Below are 23,031 nucleotides of genomic sequence, written 5' to 3'. Positions count from 1 at the left end.
TTTGTAAAGAGTCTATACTAGAGAGTTTAAAACACCCTACTTAGTTTTCACTTTATTATTTAAATAACAGCATTTAAAAGCCAAAGAATTTCTGCTTTTTTCTTGCAAGTAACTTTCATTTTCATTATAAATGTTTACTACTTTAGCTCTCAAATAGATTTTTGTCACTTAGTCCAAGCACGTCAGCCATTGAGAACATTTCTGTCTTTGTATTCCATGTTTCATTCAAATACTTGTATTCACTGTCTCTTATTTTCTTTTACTTCCTGTGTGTAATCTGTAGGCCAGTGTGTTGAATTTTTTACTAATACATTTAATGGCATTTTTCTATTAGGAAATTAAAAACATAATTTTTGAAATCGGATTGTTTTCCCAGCATCATGCAACAAAGACTATGAGCGTAGCGATTCAATGAGTATTTATTCACTGTGTAGATATTAGACAGTGAAGGTATAAGTAATAAAATTTTTTCACTCAAGGAACTTTGGTTAGGTCTTAAACAGTTATAATACAATAAGATGATTGATTTAGTTAAAAGGGGCTGGTTGGACAAGGCGTGTAGTAATGCACAGCAGTCTTTAGAGAATTGGTCACCGTACCTATTTGTCCTTCCAGACTTCTCTCTTGTTTTTTATGCTCTGGTGCAGTCCCCTTACCTTTTGTAAGTCTTTTGTGTGGGTTTTTAATAATCTTACATTTCTCTCTTCTAGCCGGTCATTTTTGTAATCCCCTTTTTGGAAGTTGTGATCATCCTTTAGCTCTCTAATACATGAGTTAATATCTTGAAGTAAAAATTAAGTCAGTAGAAAGGCTGGATATCCTTTCTTCTCTGCAGGATTTCTAGTATGAAAGTTATAATGCATTTAATTTTAGAAATTCATCTGAAAAATTTACTACTCCCTAGCTTGATACTCTCCTCTTTTTGAAATCTTTGATATTCACCATTCCAGTTGACCTTTTATCCATTCGCTCTTTCCTTTATAGACTTTTCTTCACCCTAGTGCCTTCTTTCTTAAAACAACTTTCATAGCTTCCATGACTTGACTTTGCTACTGCGATTCACACCTTCCCTCTCTGGCCCTTCCTACCCTGTCTCCACTGGCTCTGCTTTCTGTCTTCTGCTTGATGTATGTGAGTGTCTCCCAATACCTAGTGCTCCACTCAGTTATTCTTCCTCCATATTCATCCTAGGAGGTCACTTCCGTTTTTGTAGCTTCAGCTGTGCAAAAGAACTTTTAAATCCTCATTTTCAGCCCTGCCATCCCTCCCAAGATGAAGTATTATATCTCTAACTATTTTTAAGTATCCCAGTTAGGAATTTCACTAACATCTGAAACTTAATATGTTTAAAGACAAATTCATTATATTTTCACCTAACTTTACTCCAAACATGCAACTTTAGTTATCACTACTATCTTTCAACCAATCGTACAAGTTCAAAACTGAAGTCGTCTTCAACCTTTTACTGTTTCCCTTCAACTAGTCATAAATCCTGCAAAATTTCTCTCAGTCTAGTGCTGTTCACCTTATATTTAGATTTTTAAAAGCAGTCTCTTAAGTGCTTTCTGTACCCTTAATTTCTCTTCTCTTATCTAAGGCTGAGGCTGCAGTCTGAGTGTTTGCAAGGCGGAGAGGGTGAGGGCCAGAGTCATGGCCAATATCAGAGTCAGATAGTAAATATTTCAGGCTCTGTGGGCCATATGGTCCATGTTGCAACTACTCAGCTTATTCAAGGTGGCACTAAAGCAGCCATAGACAATAGTGAATGAACTGGCATGGTTGTGTTCCAATAAAATTTTACTTAAAAAATAAGTGGCCGGCCAGATTTGGCTTGTGGGCCTTCACCACAGTTTGCCACCTTCTGATTATAGAATCAAGTGTTAACTGCTTGTATTAGCATTCAAGGCCTTTCACTAGCTCCTATCTTGATAAGTTTATCTCCTATTATACTCATCCGTGAACATTCCTCTCAAGACAAATGATTATTGCTTTATATATGAGTGTTAGCATATATCTTGGCACTTATACCTGACAAAGTACTTGCATCCAGAATATAAAGACTCGTTTTAAGAATATTTAAAAGTCGTTCCTTTTTAGCATATTCTTTTCTCTTCTCACCACTGTCCTATGCTTCTGTCAAGACCCAAGGAGAGACCTCTGTTCGTTGTGATGCTTTTCCTACCCTAGTGAATCCCTTGTCTGAAATTCTGTAGAACTTGCATTTATCATTCAATTGGTGCTTAATTTATTAGTTAAAGTCAGTATTTATTGTGTTCCTAAATGTACCAGGCACTGATATTGTCTTTTATTTTTTTTGGTGTGTGTCTTGTTCTTGAAACTAGATTATAAACTCCTTAAAGGCAGAGAAACAATATCTATGTTCCTTTATAGCCTTCTCAGCCAGCTCATTCCTCTGCAGTAGGATGTGATTCTCAAATGTGGTGGTGGAGTATTTGCATATATAGTTTATACAGTAGATCTATTGCTTTTGTAATTCAAAAGTCAGTCAAGAGCAGGAAGGCGGTGAAAATAGTAAACACCTCCATACAAGCAGTGAAAAAAATGGCAAAAACTTTCAGGATCAACTTTTTCAGAAATCTGATGATAAGCCAAAGGCTTGCAGAAACCCCTGGAGCATGTAATCAAGAAAAATGGCTGACTCTTGGTGAGAACAGTGAGCTTTCTGGCATTTTAATTTGCCTTAGTCCCATCCCCCACTATCCAGCTCTGGAATAGCCTTGAAAAATAACAACCCACTTTCCCATGGCAGCCTCTTAGGCACCAAAGGGAGTTAAAAGAGATGGAGTTCTTTCAAAGTCTGATTGCCAAATAATTATCATTATTTGACCTGTCTGGTGGTTCCTGGAATACCCAACTTGACAAGGCTGTCTATATTAGACCTGACTTGGAGCTTGCCCAATTGAAAAAAAGACCTTCTCTGTGCTGCTGGGAGTGCAGGGGAGCATTTGTCAAAACCAGTTATAGACAACTGTTTTTACTTCATGACTACCTGAAGTATAGATAACATTTGGAGCAAATGATAAACTTAACCAAAAAACTTAAAAGGAAAGGCTAGAGAATGAGATGTCTACAGGTGTCAGAGTTTATGGGGGCTTTGAAAAGCTCTAACATATTCCTGGAAATCTAGAAAGTTAAGCACATACATAGGACTGTCTACATGCTCAGGAAAGACATCGGTAGGTCCTAATATATGGCTGACCTTGAGTATCTATACAAGCAGGAAGTGAAAATAAGGCAGAGTTGTCAACAACCTGGTTGAGTGTTGGAAATATACCCCAAAACACATACAGAGTCCCTCAGCGAAGACTGGGAGACTTATTGGTTCTAAGTGTATAAGGAAATCTCTTGTTCAATTATTAGCCAACCACTAGACAGAAACTTCAGTGGCCATATACTGTAAAGAATACAGATCTTACGGAATTAGTTTAGGAAAATGTTTAAACAAAGAGAAAGAACAAGAAACAGCCACCACAACCAACCCTGAGGGGCAAACAGGGATCTGATTTCCAATGTTGCCACATTATATTATTTAAAATGCCTAGTTTCAACAAAAAAAAATCATGAGATACATAGAAACAAGAAAAGATAGCCCATATATAGAAAGAGAAACAGTTAATAGAAACTGTCCCTGAGGAAGCCCAGACATTGGACTTACTAGTTAGAGATTTTAAATGATCCACTTTAAATGTATGCAAAGAACTGAAAGAAACCATGTCTAAACATCTAAATAAAAGTATAAGAACAGTCTCACCAAAAAGAGAATATTAATAAAGAAATAGAAATTATTTTTAAAAATATTCTGGAGTTGAAAAAGTACAATAACTGAAATGAAACATTCACTGGAGAGGTTCAGCAGCAGATTTGATTCATAGAAAACCCAAAAACTTGTAGATAAATTAATTGAGATTATCCAGGTTGAGGAACAGAAGGAAAAGAATGAAGAAAAATGAACAGATCCTCAGAGACCTGTCAGACACCATCGAACTTACCAACATACACATAATGGAAATCCCAAAAGAAGAAAGAGACAGAGAAAGGGGCAGAAAGTATATTTGAAGAAATGGCCAAAAACTCCCCAAATTTGATGAAAAACATTAAACATCTAAGAAGCTCAACAAACTCCAGGTGTAATAAACTCAAAGAAATTCAAAGGTACACACATCATAATCAAACTATTGAAAGACAGAGAGAATCTTGAAAGCAACAGTAAAGAAGTGACTCATCACTTACAAGGGATTGTCAATAAGATTAGCAGCTGATTTCTCATCAGAAGCTACAGAGAGGCCAGAAGGCAGTAGGATGATGTATGTGAAGTGCTGAAAGAAAAAAAACCGTCAACCAAGAATTCTTGGTCCATCAAAAATCTATATCCTCCCAAAGGAAAGGGAAATTAAGATATTTCTAGAAAAACAAAAACTAAGAGAATGTGTCACTACCAGACCTTCTCTGCAAAAAATAATGAAGGGCATCCTTCAGACCTAAATGAAAGGACACTAGACCATAACTCAGATTCACATCAATTAATAAAGAGCACTGGTAAAGGTAACTACACAGGTAAATATAAAAGACAAAATAAATGTATTTTTTGTTTGTAACACTTTTTGTCCTGATTTAAAAGACAACTACATAAATCAATAACTAAATTTGTGTTGATGGGCACAGAAGTACAAAGATGTAATTTGTGACAATAACAGTATAAAGGGTGGAGGGGAACAGAACTATATAGGAGCAAATTTTTGCATACTATTGAAATTAAAATAGTATTAAGTCAAACTAGATTGTTGTAAATTTAGATGATAATTGTAATCTTTAGGGAAATCAGAAAGTAACTTGAAAATATATAGTGAAAGAAATGACAAGACAATTAGAATGGTATGCTAGAAAATATCTCTTTAACACAAAATAAAGCAGTAATTGAAAAATAGAGAGCAAAAGACCAAGACATGTAGAAAACAAATAGCAAAATGGCAAATATAAATCACCCTCTCAGTAATTACATTAAATGGAAATGAATTAAATTCTCCAATTAAAGGCAGAGATTGGCAGAATGGATAAAAATACTTAATACAACTATATGCTATCTACAAGAGACATACATTAGATTCAAAGACACAGATAGTTTGAAAGTAGGAGATTGGAAAAAGAAATACCATGCAAACAGTAACCAAAAGAGCAGGAGTGACTGTAGTAATATCACACAAAATAGACTTTCAGGCAGAAATTATTATTTGAGACAAAGAAGGATATTTTATGATGATAAAAGTGTTAATCCATAAAGAAAATATAATGGTTACAAACATAAATGCACCTAACAGAGCCCCGAAATATATGAAACAAAAAGTGACGGAATTGAAGGGAGAAGTAGACAATTCAACAGAAATAGCTGGGGACTTTAATACCACACTTTCAATGATGGACAGCACGACTAGACAAAAAGATTAATAAGGAAATAGAAGATTTGAACAGTACTAAAACTAGCTAGACCTAACAGACATCTATAGAATGCTCTACCCAACAACAGCAGAATATGCATTTTTCTCAAGTGTATATGGAACATTCTTCAGGATAGACCATATGTTAGACCCCAAAACAAGTTTCAGTAAATTTAAGAGGATTCAAATCATACAAAGTAAATTCTCCAACCACAAGGAAGTAAAATTAGAAATTAGTAACTGTAGGAAACTTGGGAAAATTCACAAACGTGTGGAAATTAAGCAGCACACTCCTAAATAAACAATGTATCAAAGAGGAAATCACAAGGGAAATTAGAAAATATTTGGACATAATAAAAGCACAACATACCAAAACTGATGGGGACGTAGCAAAAGCAGTGTTTAGAGGGAAATTTATACTTATAAGTATCTACGTTAAAACGGAAGAGAGCCAGTTCTGATGGCCTGGTGGTTAAAGTTCAGCACGCTCTGCTTTGGTGGCCCGGGTTCAGTTCCCAGTCACGGAACCACACCACTCGTTGGTCAGTAGCCATGTTGTGGTGGCAGCCCACATAGAAGAACTAGAAGGACTTACAACTAGAATATACAACTGTGTACTGGGGCTTTGGGGAGGAAAAAAAAGAAGAGGAAGATTGGCAATGGATGTTAGCTCAGGACAAATCTTTCCCAGCCAAAAAAACTAAAAACAGAAAAAACATCTTAGGGCCGGCCCAGTGGCACGGCAGTTAAGTTTGCACGTTCCACTTCTTGGCGGCCCAGGGTTCACTGGTTCGGATCCCAAGTGCAGACATGGCACCGCTTGGCAAAAGCCATGCTGTGGTAGACGTCCCACATATAAAGTGGAGGAAGATGGGCATGGATGTTAGCTCAGGGCCAGTCTCCCTCAGCAAAAAGAGGAGGATTGGCAATAGTTAGGGCTAATCTTCCTCATAAAAGAAAAAAAGAAAAAACATCTTAAACTAATAACCTCGTCTTCTACCTTAAACTACAAAAAAGAAGAACTAAAAGCAAGCAGAAGAAAGGAATTAATAAAGATTAGATTGGGGAAAAAATGAACTAGAGGGTAAAAGGAAAGTTAATGAATCCAAAAGTATGTTTTTGGAGAAGTTCAACAAAATTGGCGAATCTTTTGCTAGACAGACTAAAGAAAAAAAGAGAGGACTCAACTTACTAAAATCAGGAATGAAAGAAAGCTTACAGAAATAGGATAATAAGGGTGTGCTATGAACAATTGTATGCTGTCAAAATAGATAACCTAGTTGAAATGGAAAATTCCTAGAAAGACACAAACTAGCAAAACTGACTCAAAAAGAAACAGAAAATCTGAATAGACCTACTATAACAAGCAAAGAGATGAAATTAGTAATTTTTTTTTTTTAAAAAAAGGCCCCACAAAGAAGAGCCCAAATATTTAAAGGAAAATTAATACCAATCTTTCATAAACTCTTCCAAAAGATAGAAGAGGAGGGACCACTTCCCAACTCCTTCTATGAGGCCAGTATTGCTGATACCAAAACCAAAGACATCACAGTAAAAGAACTTTCATGTGTCAAAGGACACAGTCAACAAAGTGAAAAGGCAACGTACAGAATGGGAGAAAATATTGGTAAATCGTATATTTGATAAGGGGTTAATATCCAGAATATGTAAAGAACTCTACAACTCCACACAAAAAAAATAATCCAATTAAAAATTGGGCAAGGGAGTTAAATAGTCATTTCTCCAAAGATGATCTACAAATGACTATAAAGCATATGAAAAGATGCCCAATGTCACTAATCATCAGAGAAATGCAAATCAAAACCACAATAACATATCACCTCACACCTGTTAGGATAGCTACTATCAAAAACAAAACAAAACAAAATAGCAAGTGTTGGTGAAGATGCAGAGACGTTGGAACTCACGTGCACCATTGGTGAAATTGTAAAATGTGCAACTTCTATGGAAAACAGTACAGAGGTTCCTCAGAAAATTAAACAGAGAACTATCGTATGATCTAGTAATCTCATTTCTGGGTATATATCCAAAAGAATTGAAAGCAGAGCCTTTAGGAGATAGACACTTATGTTCATAGCTACACTATTCACAGTAACCAAGAGGTGAAAGCAATCCAAATGTCCATCAACAGATAAATGGGTAAACAAAATATGGTATATATAATGGAATATTATTCACCCTTAAAGAGAAGGAGATCCTGGCGTATCCTACAACATGGATGAACTTAAGAACATTATACCAAGTGGAATAAGCCTGTCACAAAGAGATAAATACTGCGTGATCCCACTTGAGCTATCTAGTCAAATTCATAGAAACAGAGAGTAGAATGGTAGTTACCAGGGGCTGGGGGAGTTGTTAACCAGTATAGTTTCAGTTTGTCACAATGAAAAAATTCTGAAGATCTGTTTCACAACAATGTGAATGTACATAACACTACTGAATTGTATACTTAAAAATGGTTAAGATGGTAAATTTTATAGTTTTTTTGCCACAATAAAAATTGCAAAAAAGAGTTTAAAAATTATCACCAGTTTTCTTCATAAATACAGATGCAAAATACTAATAAACTGAATACAGGAGCATATAAAAAAAGGATTATACCCCATGACTAAGGTTAGTTCAACATAGGAAAATTAATCAGTGGTAATACAGCATATTAATAAAGGGATGAAAAATCACATCATCTCAGTAGACAAAGAGAAAGCATTTGACAAAATCCAACATTCTTTTTTGGTAAGAACACTTAACAAATTAGGAATGGAAGGGAACTTCCTCAACCTGATGAAAGGCATCTACAGAAAATCCACAGCTATCATCACAATTAATGGTAAAAGACTGAAAGCTTTTCCCCTAAGATCAGGAACAAGACAAGGACGTCTGCTCTCACCACTTCTAGTCAACATTGTACTGGAGGTTCTAGGTAGAACACTTAGACAGGAAATTAAAGGCATTCAGACTGGAAAAGAAGTAAAAGTATTACTATGTACAGATGGCAGAATCTTGTAGATAGAAAACCTTAGGAATCCGCAGAAAAACTATTATAGCTAATAAACAAGTTCAGCAAGGTTGCAGGATACAAGACTCAGGAATAAACTTGGAATGGACAATGTAAAAATGAAATTAAGAAAGTAATTCCATTTACAATAGCATCAAAAAGAATAAAATACATAGGACTATATTTAACTAAAAAAAGCATTAGATTTGTACACAGAAAACTACAAAACGTTAAAATAAATAAATGGAATATATCCCATGTTCATGGGTTGGAAGACAATATTTTTAAAATGGCCATCCTGCCCAAATTGCTGTTCAGATTCAATGAAAACCCTAACCAAAATTCTAACTGCCTTTTCTTTACAGAAATTGACAGGCAGATCCTAAAAGTCTTATAGCAATCCAAGGAGTCTGGAATAGTCAAAACAATCTTGAGAAAGAACAGCAAAGTTGGAAGACTCAAAGTCCCAATTTCAAAACTTCCTTCAAAGCTAAAGCAATCAAGACAGTGTGATACTGGCATAAGGGTAGACATGTAGAACAGTGAAAGAGAATTAAGAGTCATAAATAAACCCATACATCTATGATGAATTTACTGTTGACATGGGGGCCAAGATAATTCAAGGGGAAAGAATAGTCTTTTCAATAAATGGTGCTAGAACCACCACATACCCACATTCAAAAAATGAAGTATCCCTACCTTATACTATATACAAAAATTAATTCAAAATGGATCAAATACCTAAATGTAACAGCCAAAACTATAAAACTCTTAGAAGAAAGCATAGGAATAAATTTTCATGACCTTGGATTTGGCAGTGAATTCTTAGAAATAATACCATCAGCACAAGCATCAAAAGAAAAAAATAAGATTTTATCAAAATTTAAAACTTTAGTACATCAAAGGACACTATCAAGAAAGTGAAAAGGCAACCTACAGAATGGGAGAAAATATTTTCAAGTCACATACCTAATAAGCCTTTGGTCTCGAGAATATATAAAGAACTCTTACTTTTAAAGTGGGCAAAGGATTTGAATAGACATTTCACTAAAGAAGAAATACAGATGGCCAATGAGCACATGAAAAGATGCTCAACATCATTAGTCATTACGGCTATGCAAATCAAAATCACAAGATACCACTTAATACCCACTAGGATGGCTATAATTTTTTTAAAAGGGAAAGTAGCAAATGTTGGGTAGGATGTGGATTGGAACCCTCATGCATGCTGGTAGGAAGGTAAAGTGGTGCAGCCACTATGGGAAACAGCTTGGCAGTTCCTCAAAAAGTTAAACGTAAAATTACCACATGACCCAACAATTCCACTCCTAAATATATATACCCAAGAGAATTGAAAACATGTTTGCACAAAATCTTGTACATGAGTGTTCATCATTATGTACATTATTCCTAATAGCCAAAAAGTGAAAACAACCCAAATGTCCACCAACCAATGAATAAACAAAATGTAATTGGAATATTATCCAGTTATAAACTGGAATGAAATACTGATACATGCTACAACATGTACAACATGAATGAATGTGGAAAACATTCTGCTAAGTGAAAGAAGCTGGACACAGAAGGCCACAGTATGATTCCATTTGTATGAAATAGCTAGAGTAGGCAATTCCATAGACACAGAAAGTAGATTAGTGGTTGTCAGGGGCTGGGGAGAGGGCAGAATGAGTAATGAGTGCTGTGAGTATGGAGTTTCTGTATGGGGTGATGAAAATGTCCTGGAATTAGATAGTAGTAATGGTTGCAAAGCCTCGTGAACATACTGAAAACTACTGAATTGTACACTTTAAATGGTAACTCTTATGATCTTTCAACTGTATTTCAATTTTTAAAAAGTCAGTCAAGCTTGACAGTTGCTTTAGCTGGTGGAGATACTAACCATACCATTCTGAAGATGAGAGGAAAAACACATTGTAAGGGGTTTGCATTTTTAAAATAAAAATCAAACAAACAGAAACAAAAAACTCAATAATCATTATAATAAGAACTAGAATTTGTTGAATTGTATCCTAGAACAGGAAACCCATCTAACTTGCGACATGGACCCTATCTGATTTCAGATCTAGTTTTTAACTCTGGTAAAACAAAGGGATAAAGAGCAGAGAAGCCTCTAGGATAGCCACCTTAGAAGCAGAAAGGGGCCTTTTTTGAACTGTTCCTTTTCTGGCCTGAGGTGGAAGGAACAGGTTGGAAGGCAAGGGAATTGTGCCGTGAAAGGGAAAGGTAACATACTTGAAAGACAAAACAAATCTTCTTCCATATAATATTTCTTCAGATATACCCGTGCGCCTGAAAGGTCGACTCCCTCAGGGCAGCTGGGCAGAGCCTGGGCTGCACTGCACATCTGCCACAGGCCGCAGTCAGCTCCCAGCCCCGTGCGTAGCACAGATGTTGCCATTCTCCGTGTTAGGAAATGAAACGGGAGGGGAGAAGCACTGCCCGTAGGGGCCTCTCTTTAATGTTCTCCCCCACCTCTTCCTCCTCTTCTACTGAGCACTGTTAGTTGTCATTTCCCCTCTTAAAATGTGTCACTTACTTTTCAGAGGTCTGTGTCAGAATTCCCAGGTGTATCTAGCTAGAAAATAACAGTTAATTTGGTATAATTACAAATTTTCTATAGAGAGAGAATGCAAAATTGTTATATTTTTATTTTCTAAGTAGTTACAGATCAAATATTAAATAATCCAGGCCGGAATTTTGTTAGAGATTGATATCAAACTTTACTGAATTATAAATTCCAGAAACAAACCTTTGCCTAGTTTTTAAAATCTTAACTCTTCTGACACCTCTGTAATTATTAATACTTTCTGAGGGATGTTGAGTAATGATGCCATGGTCGTTTCTGCAGTTTGTTTCAACAACCTGAGGTTTCTCTGCAGATGAGAATACACTTAGAAGGTCTTCCGTTACCCTCACATTACTCTCTAACTTAACTGGGACCTATAAAATGTGCTGACAATTCTTTATAAGCTGTTTGGAGCAAGAAAATAGGAAACCTTGGTGTAGTTGAGATGATGAGAACAGAAAACAGAAGATCTATGCATATATTTATCCCTTCGTTTTCATGGTGTCGAATGTCAGTCTTCCCGTTTGAATGGGTAGAGTATCTTTTGCTTCAGATGTAACCTTTAACTTCTGTTTTCTTTTAATGGATACTTTACCATCTGAATTGTGACCAAGTATCATTTGTAGATTTGTTTTTGTTGGTCTTTGCTAGGAATACATTTGCTAGGAAATACATATTGACTGGATAGTTCTACTTTTGATTTAATGAATTTAAGAACATTTCCAAATTATTGACCTAATTTCCTATACTTATAAGTAGAAGTAATACTTAATATGTTTAAAAGATTAAATTACTGGTTTTTGTTTTAGTATTGATAACTTTTTAGGTTTGGGGATATAATTTTGTTTCACAATTGGTTTGTGTTTATCATACCTACAATCTCATTTTTACTCATTTTCAGTTTGGGTGTCCATTCTGGATTGGTTCTTATATTTAGTGATGTTCAGGCTTATACTGTGAATTAGTGCTTTTAATGAAATGAGAAAAATCAAGGCATATGGAATGTTGTCTTGCCAGTAAAGTACCGCCACAGCCCATCAGACACCACTGGGTGTGTTTCTTCCCAACCAAAAGTCCCTTCTATATGACTTTAGTTGCTGGGGATGTTGTGGCCTAACTGGCCTCTCTCTATTGAACTCTAGGGCTCCTTAGAGCCCCATTTGAAATCGTTTCTGTTTTTTGAAATATTTAAAAGTTATGAGACTTTTTTTTTAATGTCCCTAATGCTTTCAGAAATAACATTATATAATAAAATATTTTATGTGCTTTTTATGACCTCTTTTTTATTTTCAGTTAAACTCATGATGTGTTCTTTACCAAAATGTCTAAAGGTATGCAATTGTCTATTTGCCAGGATTTTCCTAGTACATTCTTGAAGAATATCATGTAAGTATCCAAGAATTAGGAACATTTTTACTCACAAGTTACTAAAGAACTGTAAATTGAAACATTTTCAGAATACATTTTGAAAATACTCAAAATGATGGTAGAAATGACACCTGCATTTTCATTAAAAGCAAGGTAGAATATTTTAATTAGTAATCTCTATTTCCCTTAGGGTTTAATGAAGAAATTCATTCGGTGTTCTACACGTGTAACTGTGGGAACTATTAAAAAATTTCTAAGTTTAAAACTAAAACTTCCAAGTTCTTATGAGGTAAGTTAATAATCTAACCTTAATCATTTTGATAATTCTGATCTCAAGTAAAATTCTAACAAAAGAAGTAAAAATTAACTGAGAATATATTTTAAATTAATTTTTGTGGAAACTGGTTATTTCCATGTTAAAAATTTAATTTTTAGAATGTAATATTCTATTTATGTAATCTGCATTTTCAAATTTAACATCTTGACTAAAACATGATACTAATGCATTTAGTGTTTTATAATTAGAGGAGATATTTAAATAACTTACCATTAAGTATTCTCAAAATAAGAATCCCACCTAAATGGATTCTTTTTTATTTATTTTTTTATTTTTTTAAATATGAACATTTTTTTTTTTTTAAAGATTTTATTTTTTCCTTTTTCTCCCCAAAGCCCCCCGGTACATAGTTGTGTATTCTTCGTTGTGGGTTCTTCTAGTTGTGGCATGTGGGACGCTGCCTCAGCGTGGTCTTATGAGCAGTGCCATGTCCACGCCCAGGATTCAAACTAACGAAACACTGGGCCGCCTGCAGCGGAGTGCGCGAACCCAACCACTCGGCCACGGGGCCAGCCCCTATTCTTTTTTATTTTTAATGCCAGCATACTTTAGAGTGTGTCCTTTTTCTTTTTATGTGAGACCTTTGAGATCCATTTTTCCCAGTTCTTTATAGACTTCCTTTTCAGTGTAAAATAGTCTTTTTATCAAAAAGAATTTCATAAATAGTGTTCCTTTAGTTCCGTGACATGCAAAAGTAATATTTATCACTAGGTAAAAACTACATACTGTATCTGCATAAACAGAATTTACAAGTTTCTGTACAGGAGAGAGAAATTGCCCTGATGCTGATCACTACACAGCTTGTAAAGTGTTCAATGTTTAGAGAATGTTTGTGATCCTAGGAGTATGGCTGTCACATGAGGCGGAAACGTGGCTACTGTTTCTCACCTGCCCAAATGGCAGTCTTACAACTGCATCAATTTCTTCTTCCTCCCCCTTGGGTTCCAGTAGTAGCATCTAAAAAAACTAAAGACCAAGGGTAGTTTCCTAAATAAATGAAGACATCAAAGGCAACATAGTTTTTCAGGCTTAATATGAACAGTTATCATAGATAAGATAGGATTTGAACATAGGCATTGATGGGTATTAAATCTATATTTTGAGAAAGCCTCTGATCCTGAACTTACTTAAAAATTTCTCTCAGATGACTAATCCGTGAATTAAAAATTCTTATTATGGTTTGGTCCCACAAATTTAAAAAATTTCCAGAGATGGCAACTTTTATTTTAGGAAAAAAATGGTGAAAGTTAATCAAAGCCCTATATACTTGGTAAAAGTAAAGGATAATAACAATTTATACATTCAACAACAGTGAAAATGGAAAATGAAATTGTTCTTATGATTTGGTTTTGCGCTTTATTCTGTTCTTGCAAAGAGCCACACCAGTTTTATTTCCTTTTAAGTGTGACTCATTGAGTTATTTTCTGGTTTTCAGGAAGTTGTTAGAGGTGAGAGAACTATTGCTCTCAGATAGTCTTAACTGCTGGCACATATTATATTTCTCTACAGAAAAAGACGGAGGGGAAGGGACTCAATGCACAGACATCTCCTTATCTGTCCCAGTGCAGAGGACTTTCCCTATGATGCTGAGTAGTAATTACTGATACCCCCTTATTTTGATGCCCAACATTTAGGCGGGTGATTTGATGAAACACTTGACACCTGAAGCTTCTGTAACAGCATTGCTTATTTGGGCAGGGTAGTTCAGTTTTAAGTGACAATAATAGAAGCAGTATACCTGATTAGAAATTAATCCTAGGGTAAGTCTCTTTTACTTCTTTGCTTGTGAATTTATTTTACAGGCAAGATAAAGAAAATAAAATTGTCTGCTGGGGCTGGCCCCGTGGCCAAGTGGTTAGGTTCACGCGATCCACTTCGGTGGCCCAGGGTTTCACCGGTTCACATCCCGGGCACAGACATGGCACTGCTTGTCAGACCACGTTGAGGCGGCATCCCACATGTCACAGCTAGAAGGACCCACAACTAAAATATACAATTATGTACTGAGGGGATTTGGGGAGAAAAAGCAGAAAAAAAATTTATCTGCTTTGTGCTTTTAAAAATAAAATGTCTGAAAAACATTTTGAGGTCCATATGAATCATCAAAAAATCAATATAATTTAGCTAGTAATTTGTCTAAATTTAAAGCCCATTCTTCTTCCCCCTTTCAACACTTTAGATTAAATCCTATTGGTTTGCATTTCAAGCCAAAATGTTGATTTATAGGGATCTATGATAAACATTTGTTTAATTATGCTTTGTTGAATTAGTACATCATAGCAAATCATAGCCACAGTTCCTGTGGCCTTCTTAAGGATTTGGGGGGTTATTTGGTTCCTGCAGCTCTAGAGCAAAAGTGAGCATTGATAAAAAGAATCTTTTTTTAAAGTTCTATGCAAGGTGAGAAGAGGGTCCCATAAGTATCATGCAAGTCACCAACCAAGCAGAGCAGAGAGGCTGGAGAGCTCTGGGGCACACAGGCTGTGGCAGGGTTCTAGCTGTTCTGCCAACTTTACTATCAGTAATTACCGGAAATTCTCATAGGCCTCAAAGGCCCTCACGTTCATTTGTCCCTCTTTGAATACTAACTAATGAGGGGAAAGCAGCTCCTTCAAATCTTGGGAAGGTGAAAGGATTCTGAGAGGTGAACTCATAAGGCAAAGGTGCTGTGAGGAACTGTGAGGTTTCCACATGTTCTTCTCCTTCAGTAAGAGGCAGTCACAGAAATATGTCTGAAACCTCAAAGGTTGCACAGAGACATGGACTAAGAAAGGTTAGACTGCATTTCAGAATTATGTGTGTGAACTTGAGATATAGGTAATAGCTATGTGGGAGAAGACAAACAGGGCTTCATGTTACTTATAGCTGAATTGTTAATACTTACGGGATGGACCAGTGCTTTTAATAAAAATATTCAGTGTTCTTTTTAAATAATGGATAATACTTCTATTTTGTTATAACTATTTAAATCTTTTTTGAAATTTGAAAGAAAATGTATAAAACACTTATGAATTCAAAATTACATATGTTAATGGATCTGTAACTGTTCTTTTTAAAGTTGGATGTGCTGTGCAATGGTGAAATTATGGGGAAGGATCATACTATGGAATTCATCTACATGACGAGGTGGCGACTAAGAGGCGAAAACGTAAATTGCTTTTATACTTACCTATGTGTATATTCAGTTATATACCATTATGTTACTCAAATTTAACAGTATAACTTAGAAACTAGAAAAATAAACTGGCTTGGGAAAGAGAAGAAACTGGTTCCTCTTACTGTTTCTCCCAGCTACTCTATGATAATTGGTCCCAAGTGCAAGACCAAAGTCTGTGTTAAATGTGGTTTTGTTGTATTTAAGGTGAGTTTAAAACCCCATCTAAATATGTTCAGAACTCTACCAACCTCAAGACAGAAGATGACACTTCCATTTTTTTAAACACCACAAATATATGGGAACTTTTAAGTGTATGGAGTGGAGGTGGGAGACTAAGTCCTCTCCTGACTAATATATTTAATGGTTGATAAGATGTTATTTTTTGGTCATGGTAGAGGGGACAGGGTAGAATCTAGATAATCTTTTTTTCAGGTCAACCTCTTTACACTGAAAATATAAAATCGGACTAAAGGGTAAGTGAGTTTGCAGTGGTTTCTGATGCCAGAATTAGATTATTATGCCTTAGGCCCTAGACGATACGGAAGAAAAAATTAAAAGGAAAAAAACTAAGAAATCCAAAAAACCCAAAAGGAGAATTTTGTATTTCTAACCGTATCTTTGATAGGGGTTAATTAGAGGATTCAAACCTATCTTATCTGAGTTATATGTAACATTGTTATTAGGGAAATGTGAGGGGCTAGGGATTAGAAGGCTGAATACAGGAGTAAGGAATATAGTAGTAATACCTCCAGAAATTCTGTTCATAATCTGATTACATGAATAAACATTAATTAAGACTGACTAGAAGCTTGGGCCAGAAGACCTCCATGGTCCTTTCAGACGTTTAGATTCTGTGGTGTTTATGGTACAGTGTGTCATACTTTTAAACTCTGTGTAATTTTAACCTCTCTAAACTAGGTTTTATTACATGTTCTCATGAAAATATAAATTATTTTAAAAACCACAAAATTAAGATGTAACCTCAGACAAGCATAAATAATACGAAATCCAAATATAACGGGCATTGCCTTGTTACAATGGTTCAAAGACGTAGTTATATTGAATGTAAACATCTGTGGAACTACTATGAAACAGATCTCAAAAAATCATTGTTTATGTGTGTGCTTTTCAGTGGGTAGGAATTTGGCTATTTTTAGAAGAATGTCTTGATATGATATAATAATAGATGAAGCACCTAACTTCGTATGTGAGAATTTTTTTCTCCTTGAGTCCCACTCGAGTGAAGCCTTCCTGGGGAAGCTGAATTCTTAGGACCAGGAAGAAAACATTATGTTCTAGTATCTGCTACCAACTAGTTGTATGCCTTTGAAGAACTCATTCAACCTCTTTAGGGCTCTTCTTTTTTTTTTTTTTTAAATCTAATTGTCTTTGTGTTTGGTAAATTACTACTACTTGCCTTTCTTGGACACTTTATAGGTTTCTAAATGGTTGTACATACATCACCCTCATTTAATCCTTCCCACCAAAATGTTTCGGGTACTAGTTGCAGATTACGGAGGTAGTCAGTTCTCTCTTACCCAGCACTGTTTGGGCCTAGATATTGTGACTTTACACATAATATTACTGAAATAATTTTAGCTTTCTTTGACAGTTCATTGGGCATTTTGGTGTGTGTTAGTGCTTGAAACCATCGTTATGAATAGGTTTGCCTTAATGTTGAAGAGATGTAAATAGTCATCCGCTGCAAGACCTTGACTAGCACGTCCTTCACAAGATCCCTTCCCAAAGGTCGTTTACACTGCCAGTTTTTTAATGTCAAAGCATGCAAGAGCTAGTTCATAGAAATTGTTATTAACAGACTAGCAGTTAACTCAGTCTTTACTACAATTATGTTTCTGATTACACATTTCTGAATAGTTTAAATTCCTTGGTTTTTTAAGGCACTTTTTAAATAAAACTTGGTTTAAAAAATGGTTCAGTACCTTATGACTTTTTTTTTATTTCATTCAGGTAAAAACCAAAAAATAGAAAAATTACCTATTTTATATTTAGTGCAACAATAAAGTAATATATTAGCGTCTTTCATTTTTTTCAGTGACACATCTGTTTTTGTTTTTTCTCCTCCAAACATGTTTGTTTTCTCTCAGCCTTCACAATTTCAATAGTTGCAAGATTAGTAGTTCCATTTTTCCATTTTCTCAGACCAAAATCCTTGAGAGCAGTCCTGATTAGTTTATTTTTCTTAAATCCATCCGTAGCAAATTCTGTGGCCTCTGCCATCAAAGGGCCATACTCAGAATCCAGTTATGTCTCAACACCTCTACTTCTGCCACTCTGGTGCAGGCCACTGTCACCGTTCTCCAGAATTTCTACGAAAGTCTCCTGCCTGGGCTCCATGCTTCCACTCTTGCCGCCACCCGTCCCCCCTCCCCCATCCCATCTTCGCCCAGCGCAGCAGCCAGAGTGATCCTCTTAAAACGAGTTAGAACATGTCCCGTCTCTGCTCTGAACTCTCCAGTAACATAACACTTAGATAAAAGCCAAAGTCCTTCCAGGGACCTCTAGATACAGACCCCACACAGTTTTCCCCAGACGCCTGACTCTCTTCCTCTGGCCTCACTGGCCTCTGTTTCCTCTAATATGCCAGGCTTGCTCTTGCCTCCATAAGTATCCACCTAACTTGCTCCCTTTACCCCCTTCACTCAAAGAATTGTGCTTCTACACCACCTTCTCAATGAGTCCTCTGACTCCCTTAATATTACAACCCCTCTCCCAATCTGGCACTCTTAATCCCTTTTCATGCCTGTTTTCCTGCCCTGTTTGTACTGTTTTCCATAGTATTCCGTACCATCTGACGTACTGTGCCCCTCATTTATGTTTATTGTTTATCTCCCAACGAAAATGTAACGTGAGGGATTATTATTCACTGCTGAGTCTCCAGCACCTAGAGCAATGCCTAGTACAGATACTCAATAAATATTTGTTTGAAGAGTAAATTGAATGAAAGTTTTGTCTTTTATAAGGTGTTATGCAAACTAATCCTAAAGACCATTCCATTTATTTGAATCTCAATTTCTTATTTGTTTTCTGTTAAGCAAATTTTAAATTTTTGCTCATGTTCTGGCTAATTATGAATTATTATAATATTAACTGATGAATTCTGACAGTTGGAGTGAATGGACAAATTAGCAATAAAACAATCATTTTTTGATTAAGCTCCTACTAGGGTGTTTCTTGCCATCACATCCCTTCCCATCTCTACCCTCCATTGCCAGCAAGACGCCAGGACGTCTGCAAAGCTCACATCACGCTACCTGCTGGCACTGCTGACTGGCTCTGCCTTGGGCTGGGTCAGCTTATTTCCTAAACTAATGACGACCTTGTGGTTCTTTCACTTGCTCCTAGTACTTTTTTATATTAATTATTTTAATCCACCTGGGATTTGTTTATTTACACACACATACCTACAATAAGACTGACTTATTCTAAGATTTTATTGAAAAACCCATACTTTACCTCATTGTTTTGAGATGTCACCATTCTCTATGCATATGCATCTGTACATATATGTACACACACATGTATATATACACATATATATACATATATACACACACACACAGATATATCTATATATATCTGTGTGTGTGTGTTCCTGGACATTCTATTTTGTTCTTCTGAGCCAGTGTTATCTCTACACCAGCATTACACATTATATAGCTTTTAAAATCTGATCACATAACACCCCTATCTAAAAACCCTTCAATTATCCATTTTCGTTGGGATAAGTTTGAAGTCCAAACTAACTTATAAGGCAAATAGTTTGGCCTTCTAGATTGCTTTATGATGTGTATTAGTATCCGTTAGGGCAAAGCTCATTATTATTCTTTTTAAAATTGTATTGGCTAGTTTTACCCGTTTATTTTTTCAGGTGAGTTTGAGAATGGGATTGTGATTGGCATTGTATTAAATTTCTAAGTTGAAACTAGAACTGGCATCTTTGTAGTTTTTTATTCTATTCAGTGCTGTGGGGTGTCTCCTCATATCTTCTGCTCTCTTCTATGTCTGTGAGTAAACTCTGTGGTTTTCTCCCCTCTTCATGTTGGATGCTGCCTCTGCCCCTCTGGGTCTTTTGCCTCAGGAAAGGCTGCTCCATGTTCAGATCACCTCTTTACCTTGTCCTGTTTCTACACTTTTAGGAAGAATCTCGGGGAAATCAATTTTGTCCCCATTTCTCAAGAGCAGTGACATTATCTCCCTGTGCCATACAGCACCTGTGCCACTCCTTTCCTTTATCCTGGGGCAGTTCCACTTTAGGCTCAGCCTGTTTTCTATGGTCACTGCTCTTTCTGGATCCTTGTCTTTGTCGTGATGCATTTTTGAAAGATTTTTATCTTTAGTAATCAAATATCTGGTCAAACTTAGCTATCTCTTAGAAATTTTTCAGTTCATAACAGTATTCCCACCTCAAGACTTATACTCAAGATTGGCATTCATCTTTTGCTTATTAGTGGGAGAAAATGTACCTTTTTTTTTTTAAAACCAGTGCTTCTCAAACTTTAATTCTAATATAAATCACCTGGGGATCTTGGTAAACTACATATTCTGATTCACTAGGTCTGGGGTGGGGCCCAAGATTCTGCACTTCTGACAAGCTCCCTGGGGATGCCCATGCATCTGACCTTTGGATCATTCTTTGAGTAATAGGATTTTAGGAGACATGATCCATGACCACTGGCTTGCCCTGTGGCTTCCACATCTATAAATTGAGGGTGTAGAATTACAGAATTAGATCTCAGTTTGGAAGGGACTTAGTTATCTAAACTAACCACCAAACTAGTGTATGGATCCTGTTTATAATATCCATACAGTGTTGATCACATTTTTTGAAACATAAATGGAATCATGTATTGTTCTGAAACTTCTTTTTCTCATTTGATAATATGTCTTGTGGAGAATCAATAAACTTTGAAATAATTCCTTGTAATAAGTTGATAGTATTCCATTTGTGTGACTGTAGCATAATTTGATTAACATACTTCTTTGGTGGACATTTAGATTTTTTTCAACTTTATTGACATTACAGGCAATGCTGTATTCCAGTCCATATATCTTTTTGCACATTTGCAAGCATATTCATTGGCTAGATTCCAGATGTGGATTTACAAATAGTGTGCATGTTTTAAATTTTGATAGATGCTGACAAATTGCCATCTAAAAAGGTTTTAGCAATTTATAATCATACTGATAATATATGAGAGTGCCGTTTTCTGACATCCTCACCAACACTGCGTATTATCTATTTTGTATTTCTTCTGTGAAATTTCCTTTCATATCCATTGCCTTCATTTTTTTTTTAGTTGTGATGTTTGTCTTTTTCTTATTGACTTCTGGGAGTTCTTTATGTATTCTGGATATTAATCTTTTGTTGTATATGTTGCACCTATTTCCTCCCAGTTGTGTCTTGCTTCCTAGTTTTGCCTCAGTTTTTTGATCCTTAAAATTTGGGTAACAATACCTATCTTGAAAATTTTTAGTAAGAATTAATGAAATATTATATAAGTACTTAACATAGTGCCTGACATAATAAATGTTAGTTATTTTGTTAATAGCTTATGTATGTTAGCTTTTATTATTATTATAATTCTCTCCTCCCACACTTAGTCTCATCCCTAAAGGCTTACTGTTAATATCTTTCTATTCAGCCTCAGCTTTCATCACGAATTCATGTTCTTCCTGCTTACCTTTTCCTGGGTATGCTGAGTACCCGCTCTCGATACAGCCCCTCTTTCCCAGATGATCCTGGTTGGTTTTAGCTCTTTCAGCAGCCCCTGCAAGTCCATACCTAAAGTTACTGCACCATGTCTGTTTTGCTTTGCTTTATTTGCATTATCAAGCAATTTTAGGAAAAGCAAGCAAACGTCTATCTTGACTGATACTAAAGAGATTAACAGGAAAAGAAAATAATCACTTACTGAAATTGCCTTTTTCCACCTTAACCCTTTACTCTTGTTAAATGCTACTTGGGACTTGCATAGTTAGGCAGAGTCTCACAGGCCGGAGCTTGGGGCCTCTTCAGAGAGAAAGGGTGCAAGGATAGCAGTGCTAGGCTTGTCTTATAGCATGTTGATGAACCCTGTACAGAAATTCAGACACTGACTTCTACGGAAAAAATTGCAAGTCTTTTGGGGAAGTGGAAAATTTCTGAAATTTTATTTAAAAAGCTGTCAATATATTTGTTTCAATGATTGCTTACTTAAATATTCTTTCAAAGTATATCTTTTTAAAAGCTGCTCTGGGATGTTAGATTTATCCTGGTTAATTTACACCTCACATATTTTTTATGTATTTTTTTTCATTTTGAAGTGGCATGCAATGTTGAATTCATATAATTGCAAAGTATATAGTTTATGTTTTATAATCCTATTACAATTAAAATAATTTTATGGTTAATAAGTATTTAACATGATATTGAAAAAGATTTGGAAATGATTTTTAATATGAATGGTTAAACTGTTAAAAGTTAATGAATTTACAAATAATCTACTCAGTAGTTTTAAAATATGTTCATTCATTGATTTACTCATAAAACATTTTTTGAGTGGGTGCCGTGTACCAGTTCTGGGCCTTAGCTATTAAGACTGCAAATGTGAAGAACATATAGACTCAGGGTGCTCACAATCTGATGCTGTTTAAGGAGATACAGAGACTAAGAACCTAATCTGAGCAATGTACAGAACCTAATCTAAAAGACGATGGATCCCTCCCAGGTTGAGGTGGGTGCCATGCCCCTCTCAGAGCTCGGAGCTCCTAACACTGTTACTTTCAGGGGTGGTTGAAGAGGGGATCTAGGAGAGATTAGCAGAGAAAGGGATGGAAGAAAGAGGGTGCCCTCCGTGATTGAAGAGGTGAGGGTTTTCCCAAGGAGTTCATATTTGAAGAGGAGAAGGAAAGGATAGGCCACCATTTTGATAAATATTTGCAGAATATTAACAAAACTCATATACTAAAATTATTTCAAGCTAAATTTTACGAGTTGCTAAGTTATTAAAATCTCTTTCTTCCCCAAAAACAACTACCATATTTTGGAAAGTGTTTACTGAAAATTAATCATGTTGACTCATGTTTGACGTTAAAATATTTTAAATAATC

General features: G+C 35.7%; 1 protein-coding gene across 10 annotated transcripts in view; it reads left to right on the top strand.

Annotated features, from left to right (window-relative positions):
- PCGF5 (polycomb group ring finger 5) overlaps nucleotides 1-23,031 on the top strand; it is a 117,037-nt gene that overhangs the window by 81,590 nt on the left and 12,416 nt on the right. For all 10 annotated transcript variants that reach the window (XM_070262290.1, XM_070262256.1, XM_070262268.1 and 7 more), the window contains exons 7-8: nucleotides 12,615-12,713; nucleotides 15,820-15,909. In XM_070262290.1, coding sequence (XP_070118391.1) covers nucleotides 12,615-12,713; nucleotides 15,820-15,909 — 189 coding nt within the window. The remainder of the gene's footprint in view (nucleotides 1-12,614; nucleotides 12,714-15,819; nucleotides 15,910-23,031) is intronic.

The sequence above is a fragment of the Equus caballus genome, chromosome 1 (assembly GCF_041296265.1).
Source record: "Equus caballus isolate H_3958 breed thoroughbred chromosome 1, TB-T2T, whole genome shotgun sequence".
Lineage (NCBI taxonomy): Eukaryota > Metazoa > Chordata > Mammalia > Perissodactyla > Equidae > Equus > Equus caballus.
This window is presented reverse-complemented; position numbering and strand designations above follow the sequence as displayed.